The sequence below is a fragment of the Salvelinus alpinus genome, chromosome 2, assembly GCF_045679555.1.
Source record: "Salvelinus alpinus chromosome 2, SLU_Salpinus.1, whole genome shotgun sequence".
In the NCBI taxonomy this organism is placed as follows: Eukaryota; Metazoa; Chordata; class Actinopteri; order Salmoniformes; family Salmonidae; genus Salvelinus; species Salvelinus alpinus.
In genome coordinates this window covers 51,415,671-51,436,566 of record NC_092087.1, presented here as the reverse complement: position 1 = coordinate 51,436,566, position 20,896 = coordinate 51,415,671, and the positions used below count along the sequence as shown (strand labels likewise).

At 41.1% G+C, this 20,896-nt stretch overlaps 1 protein-coding gene across 1 annotated transcript; it reads left to right on the top strand.

Annotated features, from left to right (window-relative positions):
- The first annotated feature begins 13,586 nt into the window (after window positions 1-13,586).
- On the top strand, window positions 13,587-15,816 carry LOC139543392 (progonadoliberin-2). The gene is made up of 4 exons (XM_071349523.1): window positions 13,587-13,777; window positions 14,630-14,775; window positions 14,924-15,007; window positions 15,524-15,816. The coding sequence occupies exons 2-4, from the start codon at window positions 14,638-14,640 to the stop codon at window positions 15,560-15,562; spliced, it is 261 nt and encodes an 86-aa protein (XP_071205624.1). The 5' UTR covers window positions 13,587-13,777; window positions 14,630-14,637; the 3' UTR covers window positions 15,563-15,816.
- The last annotated feature ends 5,080 nt before the right edge of the window (window positions 15,817-20,896 follow it).

Here is a 20,896-nt window from a genome sequence, read left to right as displayed (position 1 = left end):
GTGGGGTAACATCTCACAGCAAGAACTGGCAAATCTGGTGCAGTCCATGAGGAGGAGATACACTGCAGTACTTAATGCAGCTGGTGGCTACACCAGATACTGACTGTTTTGTATTTGACCCCCCCCCCTTCAGGGACACATTATATTCAATTATGTTAGTCACATGTCTGTGGAACTAGTTCAGTTTGTATCAGTTGTTGAATCTGATTTTCACATGTTACGTTTGCTGAAAATAAACACAGTTGACAGTGAGAGGGCGTTTCTTTTTTTTGCTGAGTTTACATATGTACGTGTAATATATACAGTTGAATTCAGAGTTTACATACTTAGGTTGGAGTCATTAACTCGTTTTTCAACCACTCCACAAATTTCTTGTTAACAAACTATAGTTTTGGCAAGTCGGATAGGACATCTACTTTGTGCATGACACAAGTAATTTTTACAACAATTGTTTACAGAGGTTTACATACACAAAGTTGGCTGTGCCTTTAAACAGCTTGGGAAATTCCAGCCAAGAATTGTAGACCTCTACAAGTCTGGTTCATCCCTGGGAGCAATTTCCAAACGCCTGAAGGTACCACGTTTATCTGTACAAACAATAGTACGCAAATATAAACATCATGGGACCACGCAGCCGTCATGCCGCTCAGGAAGGAGACGCGTTCTGTCTCCTAGAGATGAACGTACTTTGGTGTGAAAGTGCAAATCAATCCCAGAACAACAGCAAAGGACCTTGTGAAGATGCTGGAGGAAACCGGTACAAAAGTATCTATAATTACAGTAAAACAAGTCCTATATTGACAACCTGAAAGGCCGCTCAGCAAGGAAGAAGCCATTGCTCCAAAACCGCCATAAAAAAGCCAGACTACGGTTTGCAACTGCACATGGAGACAAAGATTGTACTTTTTGGAGAAATGTCCTTTGGTCTGATGAAACAAAAATAGAAGTGTTTTGCCATAATGACCATCATTATGTTTGGAGGAAAAAGGGGGATGCTTGCAAGCTGAAGAACACCATCCCAACCGTGAAGCACGGGGGTGGCAGCATCATGTTGTGGGGGTGCTTTGCTGCAGGAGGGACTGGCGCACTTCACAAAATAGATGGCATCACGAGGAAGGAAAAGTATGTGGATATATTGAAGCAACATCTCAAGACATCAGTCAGGAAGTTAAAGCTTGGTCGCAAATGGGTCTTCCAAATGGACAATGACCCCAAGCATACTTCCAAAGTTGTGGCAAAATGGCTTAAGGACAAAGTCAAGGTATTGGAGTGGCCATCACAAAGCCCTGACCTCAATCCTATAGAAAATTTGTGGGCAGAACTGAAAAAGCATGTGCGAGCAAGGAGGCCTACAAACCTGACTCCGTTACACCAGCTCTGTCAGGAGGAATGGGCCAAAATTCACCCAACTTATTGTGGGAAGCTTGTAGAAGGCTACCTGACATTTTTGACCCAAGTTAAGCAATTTGAAGGCAATGCTACCAAATACTAATTGAGTGTATATAAACTTCTGACCCACTGGGAATGTGATAAATAAAACCTGAAATAAATCATTCTCTCTACTATTATTCTGACATTTCACATTCTTAAATAAAGTGTTGATCCTAACTGACCTAAGACAGGGAATTTTTACTAGGATTACATGTCAGGAATTGTGAAAAACTGAGTTTAAATGTATTTGGCTAAGGTGTACGTAAACTTCCGACTTCAACTGTATTTATATGTGTGTGTATGTATATATATATATATATATATATATATATATATATATATTACATGTACATATATATAGGTGTGTGTGTGTGTGTGTGTGTGTGTGTGTGTGTGTGTGTATATATATATATATATATATATTAAACACCAATACTATCATCTTCAATTTAACTAAGTCCTCTAACCTGCATTCTGTTCAGTAGGGCACACCATAGCAAAACTTTTCACAATGGAAAATTAGAATATATGTTCTGACAAGTACCGGTAATATCTCCCCATTTAAATGCCATTTCAATCGTTTTCTCCCAACATCACAACCCTGTTCTTAGACTAATTACACTCTGGATGATTGACTGATGGTGGTGTTCCCAAATGCACATCCAGGTCATGCACTGTTATTGAGTGTTTTGGCAGATATCAAATATTCATGCTGCATGTCTCATTACATTACACTGCAGCAGGGGTTGTTGGAATGTGTGTAAAGGCAGTGATGGAAACATTTATATTTGAATCAATGGGTATTTGACTGGAGGTCCGCGATTTGTGTGTGTGTATGTATGTATATATATATATCTTGTTAAAAGTTTGGACACACCTACTCAATCAAGGGTTTTTCTTTATTTTGACGATTTTCTACATTGTAGAATAATAGTGAAAACATCAAAACTATGAAATAACACATGGAATCATGTAGTAACCAAAAAAGTGTTAAACAAATCAACATATATTTTATATTTCAGTTTCTTCAAAGTAGCCACCCTTTGCCTTGATGACAGCTTTGCATACTCTTGGCATTCTCGCTTCATGAGGAAGTCACCTGGAATGCATTTCAATTAACAGGTGTGCCTTGTTAAAAGTTAATTTGTGGAATTTATTTCCTTGATGCTTTTGAGCCAATCAGTTGTGTTGTGACAAGGTAGGGGTGGTATACAGAAGATTGCCCTATTTGATGAAAGACCAAGTCCATATTATGGCAAGAAAAACTCAAATAAGCAAAGAGAAACGGCCGTCAATCATTACTTTAACCCTTTGTGTAGTCTTAACATTCTGTATACTCCCCTTGTCCTAAGGGTCAAAAAGGACCCGCCTTCACTAAATGCCTAAAATACGTCAGCTAAATTGAATTTTAAAACACAAATCTATTTTGTATGAAGAAACAACCTGTCATTCATCACAAACTTTGAATATCTGGGTTTTCCCTCTTCACAATGCAGAAAGACTGCATCTAATCAGTGGACACCACTCGTTTCTATTTCAACACACCTGTCATAATTGTTTTCTTTACTAAAGTAGAGGTTTATAATTATTATTATTATTGCTAAAGGTACTGCATAGGTGTAAACATACGTTTTTTTGCAAGAGATGGCACTTGTATCGCCTAAGAAAGTAGCAAAAATTTGCAGAAAGTAGTTTAATGCATTTTATTGAAGGGAAACAATAACGGTCTTGAACTTTTTTGACAAAATAATGATATATTCTTATACTGTACAATGAGGAATTCAACTGCAAAATAGTAGTCTTCTCCCATTTTTTTTAACCATTGCCCCCACCCACAAGGTGTATAAACAACAACAATAAATAAGAATAAAATAAGATAATGGATACAAAACAAAAACGTGAAGAACATAAATCAATCAACTCTAACTAGCACATGTAGGACAGTATGCAAGTATGAGTGCGTGGACTTTGCATTTGTTTTACAGACCTTTGGGGGCAGAATTGGCATCTCCTCCTCTTGCCTGCCCCAGCTGCATCAGGACAAGATTCAGCCCCCTGAACAGCTTTCCCAGCACTGCAGAGGCTGCTGTGCGGGGGAGGCGCTCCCTTCTTTGAATGTGTTGAGTTACAAGTGCCTTTCCCGGCTGCTCCAGGAACACCCTCCTCTTGTTCCGCTCATCAGGCATCGAGGTAGGGTTGATCTTGTTCCATATCACGAAGGCATTGTATGAGGACACATCAATGATGTTATGGAAGATGACCAGGGGCCAGCGGGCAGTCATCCTCCTGCAGCTGTAAGTTCCAATCACCTTGTCCAGGTTGTCCACACCTCCTTTGTTGTGGTTGTAGTCCAGGATGATGGCTGGCTTCCTGTCCTCACGATCACTGATCTCAGCCGTTTTGTGCAGTGAGCTCAGGAGGACCACATTCTTGTTCCTCTTGGGAGGTAAGAAACTAGAGTGGGGGTGGGGGTGAAGGCAAACTTTGATGAGAACGCCTCTCTCCACCTGGTTGCGAGGACTGCAGGGGGGAGCTCAGGCTTGTTCTTTCTAACTGTGCCAACCAGGGTGATCTTCCTCTTCAGGAGCTGCTGGCTGAGTTCAATCAGTAACACACATAATCTCAATTTCTCATTGTGTTTTTGTGGTGTGTGCATGATTTTATAACTGTTGGGTCTATGACCCTAAGACAATCTTAATACCCTGGTGGTGTACAGCTTTCATGGAAATATGAACAAACGCGATGTTTAATTTTTTCTAATGTTGGGGTCACTCTAGGAAAAGTCATCAAATTTCAAGTTGAAAATATATAATTTAGGGGGTTTCTCTGCTGTTAAACATTGTGGCGGGTCATTTTTCACCCTTAACCCTTGTTGTCTTAAGACATGGTCAGTCAATCCGAAAAATGTCAAGAACTTTGAAAGTTTCTTCAAGTGCAGTCGCAAAAACCATCAAGTGCTATGACGAAACTGGCTCTCATGAGGACCGCCACGGGAAAGGAAGACCCAGAGTTACATTGCTGCAGAGGATAAGTTCATTAGAGTGAACTGCACCTCAGATTGCAGCCAAAATAAATGCTTCACAGAGTTCAAGTAGCAGATACATCAACTGTTCAGAGGAGACTGCATGAATCAGGCCTTCATGGTCAAATTGCATCAAAGGACACCAATAAGAAGAAGAGACGTGCTTGGGCCAAGAAACACGAGCAATGGACATTAGATCGGTGGAAATCTGTTCTTTGGTCTGATGGGTCCAAATTTGAGATTTTTTATTCTAACTGCCGTGTCTTTGTGAGACGCAGAGTAGGTGAACAGATGATCTCTGCATGTATGGTTCCCACTCCTGAAGCATGGAGGAGGAGGTGTGATGGTGCTTTGCTGGTGATACTGTCAGTGATTTCTTTAGAATTCAAGGCACACTTAACCAGCATGGCTACCACAGCATTCTACAGCGATACGCCATCCCATCTGGTTTGAGCTTAGTGGGACTATCATTTGTTTTTCAACAGGACAATGACCCAAAACACACCTCCAGGCTTTGTAAGGGCTATATGACCAAGATGGAGTGCTGCATCAGATGACCTGGCCTCCACAATCACCCAACCTCAACCCAATTGAAATGGTTTGGGATGAGTTGGACCGCAGCGTGAATAAAAAGCAGCCAACAAGCACTCCATCACTTTTGACTGGTACTGTGTGTGTGTATATATCAGAGGTGGGACCAAGTCATTGTTTTACAAGTCACAAGTAAGTCTCAAGTTTTGGCACTCAAGTCTCAAGTCAAGACAGGCAAGTCCGAGTCAAGTCTCAAGTCAAGACCGACAAGTTTCAAGTCAAGTCTCAAGACCTAAACTATGAGTTTCGAGTCCTAAATAAGTCATAATGTGCTCTTCACCAAATGTAATACCATTTCATATTTTAAACAAGAGTAATAGTTAGTATAATACATTTACGCAAATCATGAATGTTTTAAAAAATATATTTATTACTTTCCAAATAAACTTTATATTTCCATGGAAATACAAGGGTAGCCATGAGAAAGACCCAACCCCCCCCCCCCCCCCATAGCAATCAACTATCAAGGATCACAATGGGGCGCAATCGGGGGATGTAGGCTTGCACACAATCACCCAACCTTAACACACCCCCTCTCCGTGTGTGGTTACAGTAGGCTAACGTATGTCAATGGCTTTAGGAACAGCAGTAACATCAGGCAGGATTTAGGATACCAACTGACTAGCCAGTTGTAGCTCAATCTTGGGTGCAATGATCACGTTCCCGCACTGACTGACTGTTTGGAGCCTCATTGATTTAACGTTACGTTAACCTACATGCTACACTAGCAAAGTTATAAATTATGTAATGTTAGCTGTCGGCTATATTAACCATGACTTACCGTTCTTTGTGCAGCTTCAAATGTGGAACAAAGTTGGAAAGTTGTTGCGCTTCCGTCTGTAATTTTCTTCCCGAATGTTTTGCAAGTTGCAATCTGTTTTTTGTTGATACAGCGTAGTCTTTATAACCAAAAATAATAATTTTGGGCATCATCTTTCCAAGGGCTCCATACGAATTCACCCGCCGACGTTCCTCTGCACTACCACGTGCAACTTTTTCCCAGCTGGCACAATCTGATTGGCTCCTGTCCGATTCAAACTGTAATTCGTTAAATGAGGAGTTGAGGCTTTTTTTAATAGCATCATTTTTAATATTGGGCTTGGGGAGGGTATCAAGTCAGTTCGAGTCAAAAGGCTCAAGCCCAAGTTAAGTCACAAGTCATTGGTGTTAAAGTTGAGTTGCAAGTCATCATATTTGTGACTCGAGTCTGACTCGAGTCCAAGTCATGTGACTCAAGTCCACACCTCTGGTATATATATATATATATATATATATATATATCTGTGTGTGTATATGTGTGTGTGTGTGTATATATATGTGTGTGTGTGTGTGTGTATATATGTGTGTGTGTGTGTGTATATATATATATATATATAAACAGTTGAAGTCGGAAGTTTACATACACTTAGGTTGGTGTCATTAAAACTCGTTTTTCAACCACTCCACAAATTTCTTGTTAACAAACTATAGTTTTGGCAAGTTGGTTAGGACATCTACTTTGTGCATGACACAAGTCATTTTTCCAACAATTGTTTACAGACAGATTATTTCACTGTATCACAATTCCAGTGGGTCAGAAGTTTACATACACTAAGTTGACTGTGCCTTTCAACAGCTTGGAAAATTCCAGAAAATGATGTCATGGCTTTAGAAGCTTCTGATAGGCTAATTGACATAATTTGAGTCAATTGGAGGTGTACCTGTGGATGTATTTCAAGGCCTACCTTCAAACTCGATGCCTCTTTGCTTGACATCATGGGAAAATCAAATGAAATCAGCCAAGACCTCAGAAAAAAAAATGGTAGACCTCCACAAGTCTGGTTCATCCTTATTAGCAATTTCCAAATGCCTGAAGTTACCACGTTCATCTGCACAAACAATAGTACACAAGTATAAACACCATGGGACGACATAGCCGTCATACTGCTCAGGAAGGAGACGTGTTCTGTCTCCTAGAGATGAACGTACTTTGGTGTGAAAGTGCAAATCAATCCCAGAACAACAGCAAAGGACCTTGTGAAGATGCTGGAGGAAACAGGTTCAAAAGTATCTATATCCACAGTAAAACGAGTCCTATATCGACATAACCTGAAAGGCCACTCAGCAAGGAAGAAGCCACTGCTCCAAAACAGTCATAAAAAAGCCAGACTACGGTTTGCAACTGCACATGGGTACAAAGATCATACTTTTTTGAGAAATGTCCTCTGGTCGAATGAAACAAAAATATAAGTGTTTTGCCATAATGACCATCATTATGTTTGGAGGAAAAAGGGGGAGGCTTGCAAGCCGCAGAACACCATCCCAACCGTGAAGCACGAGGGTGGCAGCATCATGTTGTGAGGGTGCTTTGCTGCAGGAGGGGCTGGTGCACTTCACAAAATAGATGGCATCATGAGGAAGGAAAAGTATGTGGATATATTGAAGCAACATCTCAGGACATCAGTCAGGCAGTTAAAGCTTGGTTGCAAATGGGTCTTCCAAATGGACAATGACCCCAAGCATACTTCCAAAGTTGTGGTAAAATGGCTTAAGGACAACAAAGTCAAGGTATTGGAGTGGCCATTACAAAGCCCTGACCTCAATCCTATAGAAAATCTGTGGGCAGAACTGAAAAAGTGTGTGCAAGCAAGGAGGCCTACAAACCCAACTCAGTTACACCAGCTCTGTCAGGAGGAATGGGCCAAAACTCACCCAATTTATTGTGGGAAGCTTGTGGAAGGCTACCCGAAACGTTTGACCCAAGTTAAACAAGTTAAAGGCAATGCTACCAAATACTAATTGAGTGTATGTGAACTTATGACCCACTGGGATTGTGATGAAAGAAATAAAAGCTGAAATAAATAATTCTCTATTATTCTGACATTTCACATTCTTTAAATAAAGTGGTGATCCTAACTGACCTAAAACAGGGAATTTTTACTAGGATTAAATGTCAGGAATTGTGAAAAATTGAGTTTAAATGTATTTGGCTAAGGTGTATGTAAACTTCCGACTTCAACTGTATATATATACACTGCTCAAAAAAATAAAGGGAACACTTAAACAACACAATGTAACTCCAAGTCAATCACACTTCTGTGAAATCAAACTGTCCACTTAGGAAGCAACACTGATTGACAATAAATTTCACATGCTGTTGTGCAAATGACAGCAGGTGGAAATTATAGGCAATTAGCAAGACACCCCCAATAAAGGAGTGGTTCTGCAGGTGGTAACCACATACCACTTCTCAGTTCCTATGCTTCCTGGCTGATGTTTTGGTCACTTTTGAATGCTGGCGGTGCTTTCACTCTAGTGGTAGCATGAGACGGAGTCTACAACCCACACAAGTGGCTCAGGTAGTGCAGCTCATCCAGGATGGCACATCAATGCGAGCTGTGGCAAGAAGGTTTGCTGTGTCTGTCAGCGTAGTGTCCAGAGCATGGAGGCGCTACCAGGAGACAGGCCAGTACATCAGGAGAGGTGGAGGAGGCCGTAGGAGGGCAACAACCCAGCAGCAGGACCGTTACCTCCGCCTTTGTGCAAAGAGGAGCAGGAGGAGCACTGCCAGAGCCCTGCAAAATGACCTCCAGCAGGCCACAAATGTGCATGTGTCTGCTCAAACGGTCAGAAACAGACTCCATGAGGGTGGTATGAGGGCCCGACATCCACAGGTGGGGGTTGTGCTTACAGCCCAACACCGTGCAGGACGTTTGGCATTTGCCAGAAAACACCAAGATTGGCAAATTCGCCACTGGCGCCCTGTGCTCTTCACAGATGAAAGCAGGTTCACACTGAGCACGTGACAGACGTGACAGAGTCTGGAGACGCCGTGGAGAACGTTCTGCTGCCTGCAACATCCTCCAGCATGACCGGTTTGGCAGTGGGTCAGTCATGGTGTGGGGTGGCATTTCTTTGGGGGGCCGCACAGCTCTCCGTGTGCTCGCCAGAGGTAGCCTGACTGCCATTAGGTACCGAGATGAGATCCTCAGACCCCTTGTGAGACCATATGCTGGTGCGGTTGGCCCTGGTTTCCTCCTAATGCAAGACAATGCTAGACCTCATGTGGCTGGAGTGTGTCAGCAGTTCCTGCAAGAGGAAGGCATTGATGCTATGGACTGGCCCGCCCGTTCCCCAGACCTGAATCCAATTGAGCACATCTGGGACATCATGTCTCGCTCCATCCACCAACGCCACGCTGCACCACAGACTGTCCAGGAGTTGGCGGATGCTTTAGTCCAGGTCTGGGAGGAGATCCCTCAGGAGACCATCCGCCACCTCATCAGGAGCATGCCCAGGCGTTGTAGGGAGGTCATACAGGCACGTGGAGGCCACACACACTACTGAGCCTCATTTTGACTTGTTTTAAGGACATTACATCAAAGTTGGATCAGCCTGTAGTGTAGTTTTCCACTTTAATTTTGAGTGTGACTCCAAATCCAGACCTCCATGGGTTGATAAATTTGATTTCCATTGATAATTTTTGTGTGATTTTGTTGTCAGCACATTCAACTATGTAAAGAAAAAAGTATTTAATAAGAATATTTCATTCATTCAGATCTAGGATGTGTTATTTTAGTGTTCCCTTTATTTTTTTGAGCAGTGTATATAAAAAATCCAATGTTATGAATATCGCTAGCAAATACAGAAGAAACAACATTTTAATGACATACCTTCAGTAGCAAAGGGGAATATCTTCTTTCTAACAATGTCAACTTTATTTCTCAACTCCTAATAGAGTAAATTACACTAATTGGAACCAATTACACTCACTGGAGTATATGACATATGCTTTGAAAAAGCACCTGCGTATACCAGTCACATGTGCCACTGGCTACTGGCAAGCTTTCTTGACTTGGACATTCATTTTTGCCAACGCAATGCTAACCTTTGTTTAAACAGCAGCTACAGTATTAGCGATTGTGTTTGGAGTTACTTTTCTATCTACTAGGCTATGTTACAGTTGACACTTATTCCAATTATAATGTGGGGAGGTCAAAATAATGCAAAACTATATACCAAGTCTATTCCATATAAAATGTTGGTTACCTGTCCTTGCTATTTATTATTCAGCAGATGAGACAAGACGTGGGGGGAAAAAAACATGTTGCTGACTTGCCTAGTTAAATAAAGGTTAAATAAATAATATAAAATAAAAACATTATGGGGACGCTGGTTTGCCTGGGCAAGAAAACGTTGAAGACCCCTATTTTAATCCATATCCAAATAATACATTATCTAAATTATACAGCTTGTCGTGAGAACTTGACTGAGGCTACTCATGCAAGGATATGGATATCTGGACCTGGAAGGCCACTGTGTGTGTAGGCTTCTATTCACTAACACACCTAATCCAACTAACCATGGTCTATTCCACGGGTGGGAAAACAAACAAACTCATTATATCCTACTTTAAAATGACTGAAACCAAATGGAAACTGTAGAAATGATAGTGGACTTACATTCATAGAGATCCTTGACTGTGTCCAGCTCGCTAATAATCACCAAAATGAAAGCTAGACAGTCAGGGAGTATTGAAATTTCCCCAAATGATAGATTTTTTGTCAAATTTCACCGGTGAGGAAATATAACCAATTTTCTGTGCAGCCCTCCAGACCTCGTTGCGGGCCCCCAGGACAAAATGAGTTTGACGCCCCTAGTCTAATAAGGATCAGGTCCCTCCTGTTATTCATTATGGTTTAAAAGGCTAAACTGATCCTAGATCAGCTGATCATACATCCTACTCTAACATGTTTTGTGAATACAGGCCCAGGTTCTCCGGTTCCGTTGGCGCGTCTCAGAAAGGTTTGGCGGACAAGGCGATGTCTCCTCGGTGACTCATGCAGTGCTCTGTCATCATGTCCTTCTGCTTCCTGCTCTCCCCTCGCGCTGGCAGCACCGTGTCAGTCAGCAGATAAAGTATTTCTGTCTAAGTCAACAGAGAGACGACACTGTCAAACAACTGCCTGATAGGAACTCCCCCTATGCATTTTAAACATGAAAATTAGCCACTCTCCAATTGATACCCCTTCCCCCAAGCAAAAAGGCCTGTCAGACGGGAAATGAGAGTGATGTTGGCGGCTGGTATGTTTGATCGTGCTCGTGTTTGCTCGTCTGGTGTCCCCATGGCAACCGTGTCCTGGCGGTCACTCCAGTGTGATGGAGGCCGTGTGACAGGCCACGGCACCACTTTAAGCATGGGCAAATACAGAGGAAATGGGATTTGGCCTAGGTCAGTGATCCTCAACCTCCGGACTGCAGACCAACACTGATCCCTGGGATGATGTTGACTGGACCCACATACTGTTAGCTAAATGACACCAATTTGGTCAGTTCTCAAGTGATAGTTGTACCCGTCAGTGGCAATTTTAGCATGTAAATCTTGGTGGGGCAAAACAAAAAAAAGTGGGATGAATGGCAGCAAAGCCACTACACAACACAACACCAAACAATACATTAATTGCATTATACCAGTGACAAACGGTGCCTACAAACTGTTAGGGCCTATATAAAGCTATCCCAACAGCAGAATCCCAACAGCAGTCCCAACACCTTACCAGTGCTACACCTGGCTATTAGCGGAGCCTTGTCTGGCAACGAAACAGTTCATTCAGCCTCATTTACTGCCTTTTAAAAAAACATAGCTGATATGGCTGACTTGCTTAAACAAATGTGGTTTCTACTGGCAATTGAGATGTACAAAAGGGGACAACAAGCAGATAAGATGCTATCGATTAAGACATTAATGAGCGAACTAAGACGGACGTAGTCAATATAACTATTTGTTCAGCACTTTTGAAATGTACAGCGACAGAATTCAGAACATGGGCTGTTCTTACAGTGTTCTCCCTGTACACCAAGTCAGAACCGTAGGATAAATAAAGAGGGCATATAAGCATACAATGAAAGCTCTTACAATATTCAATGATTACATTTCTCAAAAACAGGTTATAGGCTACATATGCACCACCAAGTCAGAACAGTAGGCAAAATTAAGAGGTGAAAACAGATCAAATTGTTAGGGATAGGCACATGGGCTACTAACAGCTTAGTTAGTAAAATTATAAACTTGGATCAGCTAACACAACGTGCAACTGGAACACAGGGGTGATGGTTGCTGATAATGGGCCTCTGTACGCCTATATAGATGTTCCTTTAAAAATCAGACGTTTCCAGCTACAATAGTCATTTACAACATTAACAATATCTACACTGTATTTCTGATCAATTTGATGTTATGTTAATGGACAAAATGTGCTTTTCTTTCAAAAACAAGGACATTTCTAAGTGACCCCAAACTTTTGAACGGTAGTGTATGTGTATATACTGTAGGGTGAGTATCGGTAAAGTGGGACCCTTTACAGAACCACCCCATTGTCTTAACCCCCAACATGATACCATTCTAAATATCTTAAGAACTCTACTACACTATACAAAAGAGCAAAGAAAGAAATGTTAAACACAGTATGGATGACTCTTCTACAAACGCAAATTGTGCTGAGACCACATTTTTTACATTGATACTGTCAAATTGGGACACCTTGATTGGCAAAGTGGGACACTTAATTATTTATTGTGAAGAAGGATAAATTAGAGGATATATGAGAAATTTCAATATTATTGTGATAAACTTCAGTTATTCATACAAACATTCTTTATGTATTTTTGTGGAACATTAAGAATGATAATTTGTTATTGTTATTATTATTATCATCATACTTGATTATAATTATATGATGTAGCCTATATGTAATTGTATAGACTATAAATAAAATGAACTTAATCTCGGCCTATCAGCTCAACATTCTAAACACTACACTGTAATGGACATTTTGTAGAATGAAACCAGAAAGACCTTATCCCTCATCAATTTCAATGACTTTTATTGTCACCAGAGTCAAATAGAGCAAAATAAACATTTTTTGTCGTCATATACCTGTATGGTTATGAATATACAGTAGTTAGCTCGGAGTTTTTATGTTGGTTAGGTTATATCTTTCTAAGTAAAATGCAACTATGCAAGCTTTTTCTAGCAAGCTAGCTGATAGCAGATTTGAGGAAAATGAAATTGAACATTTGATAATTCACCTCAGAACCCTATGTCATTTTACTTACCATTATGTGTCTAGAGACACGTGTCATTACACGGGATGCCACGCCCGTAATGATGACGTCATACCCATTGAACCCTTTTTTAAATAATCTCTAACACACAGGCATTGATTGTTGGTTATGTTATTGTACACATGCAAAGATATCCATTACAAAGCTTAAGTGTCCCACTTTGCCAGGTGTCCCACTTAACCAATACTCACCCTACGTCACTAAATGTGTTGATTTTGGTTTTAGGGGGCAGGAAGGGAGGGTGAAATGGGGGTATTAGATAGAGTGAGGAAGGACATCCCAAGGGAGGTCAGGACTGTTTGGAGATGATAATTGGAATTGAGCGGATCTTACGCAGCTCAGCTGACTGCTGGGAGGGGAAGGAGCAAAGGGGGCAGCGATGGGCAGGGCCAAGTGGCGTGGGGGTGGGGACATAAATTGAGGAGGAAGAGGAGGCTTCAGAGATACCATAAGAGACCAGCTCTACAACACTCATTATCGGCTCAGGAAAAGTGACGTGCCACTGAGTTGCTGTATACCAACAGGTTAATAATAGGCAGAAGTGAACAGTGGACACACAGACGTACCTGGGGGACATCAACAGTGACAACCGATTCCATACCACAGTGATTATCGGACTAAGGGTCTAGGGTAAGGATTTGATTTTTACTATGATTTTTGCTCTTGAGTGTTAATGGGTATGAAGTGAGATCTTTGATAGGATTATTGCATTTGCTTTGGGTTTGATGCTGTCTATGAATAATTTTGACGTAAAAGAATCCTTGATATTTATCGTCATTTTACAATAAATATTACGCTGTTAACATGTTCTTTATTTTCAATCCTGCCTTGGTGGAATCTTGAGAAGAAATTACCTCAACAATTGCCTATGAGAAACTGATCTTTAAAACCCACTGCAAAATGTGTTTGTGGAGTTTTTTTTCTCCCCCTGCATAAATATTATTTGATTGTGTCAAATATATCTCCTGCATTGGATTAGTTATGAGTGGCACAAGAAAAACATATTTTAAACTTTAAGGCTTGTTGTTAAGGTTTGTTGTTAAGGCTTGTTGTTAAGGCTTGTTGTTGCGTGTTGCTGTTTGCCTGTCCAATTGTTCCTCTTCACCAACATTTGGATACCCTAATTTGCAAGTCTGGCCGATCAGAAGGCCCCATCACATGTCACTACCAGCAGTAGTAGGACAGGCCACATGAGCTGCGTTTACACAGGCAGCCTAATTCTGATCTTTTGCCCAATTATTGGAAAAAGATCTGATTGGTCAAAAGACACTTTTTTCTAAAAAAAAAAATGTAATTGAGCAGCCTGTGTTAAAGCAGCCTCTCACACTTTCTCTCGTTTCTGAGGCATTAATTGTATAACCAGCCCCCATCCCTCCCTTTCTTTCCTTGTGAAAGGTATGCCTTATTGCACAGACGAGTGTCGCATACTCTCTTAACCTACAACTTCCCTCTCCTTACACCTCTCCATCCCTCTCCACTCAGCTTCAGTGATGGTGAGTGTGGCTAGACTGGTGTTTATGCTGGGGCTGCTGCTGTGTCTGGGAGCCCAGCTGTCTTCCTCCCAGCATTGGTCCCATGGCTGGTACCCTGGAGGCAAGAGGGAGCTGGACTCATTTACCACCTCTGAGGTGGGTCACAGTACTACAATCTCAATGACTCAAATGGATATTACATACAGCACTTTTCATCAGGAGTCAAGACGGGTGTTTAGCTCCTGTCTGGGTAACACACAGTAGCCATTTGTGTCACCATCATGCTGTTATCTCTCTGTCTCAGATTTCAGAGGAGATTAAACTCTGTGAGGCAGGAGAATGCAGCTACCTGAGACCCCAGCGAAGGAACATCCTTAAAAACGTTATTGTAAGTGCAGGGGCGGGAAGAAAGTAGTACATTCATGTAATGATACTGTATCAGGTGGCAATCATATACGGCAGGGATAGCTCAAATCTGAGCCTGAGGGGCCGGAATACTTCTCGTTTTCTTTTCTACATGGTCACTGATTAGCCACTCACCGGGGCTATGATGAATAGGCAAATGTTGCGGAACATTGCATATGTGATGCCCTTTTCAGTGTCAGAGTCATGTTTGTTCTACATAATGTAGTTCTATCTGATATTTCCATAATGCTATGCCCTGATGAATGTAGCCCTGGTCTCCCAAGTCTGAATCAGTCCCTCATTCAGGGTGAATAATGAAATGCCACTAGTGTGTGAGCATAGTATTATTATTTGTCTACAGGTGTTACAAGCATGTTGCATATCCAGTGGTGGAAATGGTGGGGGGAACCGGGTCCCGGAAATAAAATTATTTTGATGTGTGGAATAAATGAAGGCAAATACTGTACCTGTAATTCATGTCATGTTACTCTTTTTGCAGTTGGATGTCCTGGCCAGAGAATTTCAGAAGAGAAAATAACCTTCGACAACCTATCATCCGTGGCTGATTTAAATCCTCCCTTGTCTCTGTCTGTTTCCTTCATGACCTCTATTCTAATCTCATGTGATTTGGTCCAATTTTGTGGTTTATCCACTTTGATAATCATATAGCATCACCCTTTACCATTGCATCCTTTTTCTGTCCCTTTTTGCTGCTGTAGACTATAAATTACAGTTGTAACATCATGCACATGCCATTTCATTTAATAAAGTATCTATTTTGTTATTAATGTCTTCATCATTGTCCTCTCTTTAATTGATCTGTTTCAACGAAAGAATAGGTTAAGAGAAATATCATGATGAGAGCAACGTTATCCTTTTTGAAAAAATTATTTGAAAATACAAATAAAAAGAAAAACAAACATGTTCTCAGTTATTATATGCAAGTTGAGTACAAAATTCTAACTTTACAGAGAGTAAAGATCTCAAACAGCAGAGAGGAAGAGGCGAAGCGAGAAGGTTTACTCTGCCGAAAGTCTGTCCATGAAAATAAGACCACTAAGGGAGGAATATTTGTATGGTGGTCATTTACCTTCACCAATAATATCAACGTCAATGGGGTAAAGTCAGTTGGGACATCCCAAGGATCCCAGATAACAAGGACCATTCTGCAACATATTTGTATTTATTTTAGCAATGCGCATGCGCTGCTCAGATAGGAACAAAGATGGAAGAGCAAAGTATCGGTTCTCCGCTGCTAGTGGAGTCAGATACTGAAAATAATATTTTCTACTTATAATGTGGGTTCTGTATGAACACTAATAATACCAATGTTTCACAGATTGAAAATGAGTTCAATAAGAATGTGAAATTACAGTTCGTAGCTAACAAGCTAGGTGGCAATGCTAACGTCTTTAGCCAAGGCAAGGGCATTCTCAAATTAGCGAGCTAAGGTTAGTTCACTAACTGTTAAATGTCGATTAAGGCACTGTAGCCTATGATAAGGTCAACTTTAGCTAACCAGATATCCTAGAGGACCCCTTTCCGTCGGTAAACAATCGTGTCTTTCCAACTTGAATGTCGTTTTGCACTTAGCCTTGTACCTACTCCAATAGCTAGCTAGGTCCCACTCAAACACTTGACTGGGAGGCCCCAAATAGCTGCATTCGCTTTGAAGCCAATTTGCTAGCACGATCCCCCCACTGCAGTTGCTGTCACATTAGATGGGTAAGCAACCAATTGTTGCCTAAATATTTAGCTCCTATACAATCTGAACTGGCACATGGGTTAAGAAACTAGCTATTGCACAAAATGCAGAGATGAAAATGCTTGTTTCAGGGACTTAATGTATTTAAAACTTTGCTGCCTAACTTAAAATTGTGACCGCATGTTACCTCTTGCCGTAAAACATTTAATTTACTTGTGTAGGCCTATTCGATTCAATTCCATAAGGCATTAACACTTCACACATTGCTGAATAACATGGCTGTCTGAAGAGTATGCAATACCAGTAGGTTGTCAACACCAATAAACATAGCTGTTTTCATTCCATTGGTATATTTTTTATACCTAATATACACTACCGTTCAAAAGTTTGGGGTCACTTAGAAATGAACTTGTTTTTTAAAGGAAAAAAAATTATATGCACATTAAAATAACATCAAATTGATCAGAAATACAGTGTAGACATTGTTAATGTTGTAAATGACTATTGCAGCTGGAAACGGCAGATTTTTTAATGGAATATCTACATAAGCTTACAGAGGCCCATTATCAGCAACCATCACTCCTGTGTTCCAATGGCACGTTGTGTTAGCTAATCCAAGTTTATCATTTTAAAAGGCTAATTGATCATTAGAAAACCCTTTTTCAATTATATTAGTACCGCTGAAAACTGTTATTCTGATTAAAGAAGCAATAAAACTGGCCTTCCTTAGACTATTTGAGTATCTGGAGCATCAGCATTTGTGGGTTCGATTACAGGCTCAAAATGGCCAGAAACAAAGAACTTTCTTCTGAAACTTGTCAGTCTATTCTTGTTCTGAGAAATTAAGGCTATTCCATGCGAGAAATTGCCAAGAAACTGAAGATCTCGTACAACGCTGAATACTACTCCCTTCATAGCTCAAACTGGCTCTAACCAGAATAGAAAGAGGAGTGGGAGGCCCCGGTGCACAACTGAACAAGAGGTCAAGTACATTAGAGTGTCTAGTTTGAGAAACAGACGCCTCATAAGTCCTCAACTGGCAGCTTCATTAAATAGTACCCGCAAAACACCAGTCTCAACATCAACAGTGAAGAGGCGACTCCAGGATGCTGGCCTTCTAGGCAGAGTTGCAAAGAACCTCTTGCTCAGTATATATACACCTGTTCTGAAAGTCCCCAGAGTCTACAACACCACTAAGCAAGGGGCACCACCAAGCAAGCGGCACCATGAAGAAGAAGGAGCTCTCCAAACAGGTCAGGGACAAAGTTGTGGAGAAGTACAGATCAGGGTTGGGTTATAAAAAAAGATCCATAATTTTGAACATCCCACGGAGCACAATTAAATCCATTATTAAAAAATTGAAAGATTATAGCACCACAACAAACCTGCCAAAAGAGGGCTGCCCACCAAAACTCACGAACCAGGCAAGGAGGGCATTAATCAGAGAGGCAACAAAGAGACCAAAGATAACCCTGAAGGAGCTGCAAAGCTCCACAGCGGAGATTGGAGTATCTGTCCATAGGACCACTTTAAGCCGTACACTCCACAGAGCTGGGTTTTACGGAAGAGCGTCCAGAAAAAAAGACATTGCTCAAAGAAAAGAATAAGCAAACACGTTTGGTGTTTGCCATAAGGCATGTGGGAGACTCCCCAAACATATGGAAGAAGGTACTCTGGTCAGATGAGACTAAAATTGAGCTTTTTGGCCATCAAGGAAAACACAATGTCTGACACAAACCCAACACCTCTCATCACCCCGAGAACACCATCCCCACAGTGAAGCATGGTGGTGGCAGCATCATGCTGTGGGGATGTTTTTCATTGGCAGGGACTGGGAAACTGGTCAGAATTGAAGGAATGATGGATAGCACTAAATACAGGGAAATTCTTGAGGGGAAACCTGTTTCACTCTTTTCCAGAGATTTGAGACTGGGACGGAGGTTCACCTTCCAGCAGGATAATGACCCTAAGCATACTGCTAAAGCAACACTTGAGTGGTTTAAGGGAAACATTTAAATGTCTTGGAATGACCTAGTCAAAGCCCAGACCTCAATTCAATTGAGAATCTGTGGTATGACTTAAAGATTGCTGTACACCAGCAGAACCCATCCAATTTGAATGAGCTGGAGCAGTTTTGCCTTGAGGTATGGGCAAAAATCCCAGTGGCTAGATGTGCCAAGCTTATAGAGACATACCTCAAGAGACTTGCAGCTGTAATTGCTGCAAATGGTGGCTCTACAAAGTATTGACTTTGGGGGAGTGACTAATTATGCACACTCAAGTTTTCATTTTTTTGGTCTTATTTCTTGTTTGTTTCACAATAAAAAATATTTTGCATCTTCAAAGTGGTAGGCATGTTGTGTAAATCAAATAATACAAACCCCCCCAAAAATCTATTTTAATTCCAGGTTAAAAGGCAACAAAATAGGAAAAATGCCAAGGGGGTGAATACGAGTTTTATGTTTTTCTGTTGTGCGTAATGTATGGTAGCCTATATCATATACTATGTATTGGATAATGGCACAATCATTTTGGGCTTTTTTGGGCTTGGGATCATTAAATGTCTTTAATATAGGGCTCATAAAATGTATGTAATGTATGGCTCATCAGGCTCAAGTAGCATCAGACTTGAATGTTCATGTCGATCAAAGCTCTAATCAAATCCAGACATATTAATATGCTTTGTATGCTTTAGAATGACACTAATGTTTTGGGCGGGAAAACTACAGGGTTACCCAAGGGGAAAGGGATTATTTTCCGGATGGAACATTTGCAAAATCCAGGGAAAATATTCAACCCTAGTCTGTAGCTTATTCTTTAGATCAATGGTTCCCAAACTTTTTATAGTCCCGTACCCCTTCAAACATTCAACCTCCAGCTGCGTACCCCCTTTAGCACCAGGGTCAGCGCACTTTCAAATGTTGTTTTTTAGCATCATTGTAAGCCTGCCACACACACACTATACGATACATTTATTAAACATAAGAATGAGTGTGAGTTTTTGTCACAACCCGGCTCATGGGAAGTGACAAAGAGCTCTTATAGAACCAGGGTACAAATAATAATATAATAATAATACTTTTGCTCTTTATTTAGCCATCTTACATATAAAACTTTATTTGTTCATCGAAAATTGTGAATAACTCACCACAGGTTAATGAGAAGGGTGTGCTTGAAAGGATGCTCTGCAATGTTGGGTTGTATTGGAGAGAGTCTCAGTCTTTTTCCACACACAGTCTGTGCCTGTCTTTAATTTTCATGCTAGTGATGGCCGAGAATCCACTCTCACATATGTACGTGGTTGCAAAGGGCATCAGTGTCTTAACAGCGCGATTTGCCAAAGCAGGATACTCTGAGCGCAGCCCAATCCAGAAATCTGGCAGTGGCTTCTGATTTAAATTTTGATTTTCACAGAACCGCTTGTTGCAATTTTGATGAGGCTCTCTTGTTCAGATATCGGTAAGTGGACTGGAGGCAGGGCATGAAAGGGATAATGAATCCAGTTGTTTGTGTCATCCGTTTTGGGAATGTACCTGCGTAATTGCACACCCAACTCACTCAGGTGCTTCGCTATATCACATTTACCGACATTGTCGGTAAGCTTTAGTTCATTTGCACACAACAAATCATACAATGATCGAAAGACCTGTGTGTTGTCCTTGTTTATGCAGACAGAGAAGAACAACTTCTTAATCATAACCTCAATTTTGTCCCGCACATTGAATATAGTTGTGGAGAGTCCCTGTAATCCTAGATTCAGATCATTCAGGCGAGAAAAAACATCTCCCAGATAGGCCAGTCGTGTGAGAAACTTGTCATCATGCAAGCGGTCAGACAAGTGAAAATTATGGTCAGTAAAGAAAACTTTAAGCTTGTCTCTCAATTTAAAAAAACGTGTCAATACTTTGCCCCTTGATAACCAGTGCACTTCTGTATGTTGTTAAAGCCTTACATGGTCGCTTACCATATCATTGCAGAAAATACACAAGAGTTCAGGCGCCTTGCTTTAACAAAGTTAACCATTTTCACCGTAGCGTCCAAAACGTCTTTCAAGCTGTCAGGCATTCCCTTGGCAGCAAGAGCCTCTCGGTGGATGCTGCAGTGTACCCACGTGGTGTCGGGAGCAACTGCTTGCACGCCCGTTACCACTCCACTATGTCTCTCTGT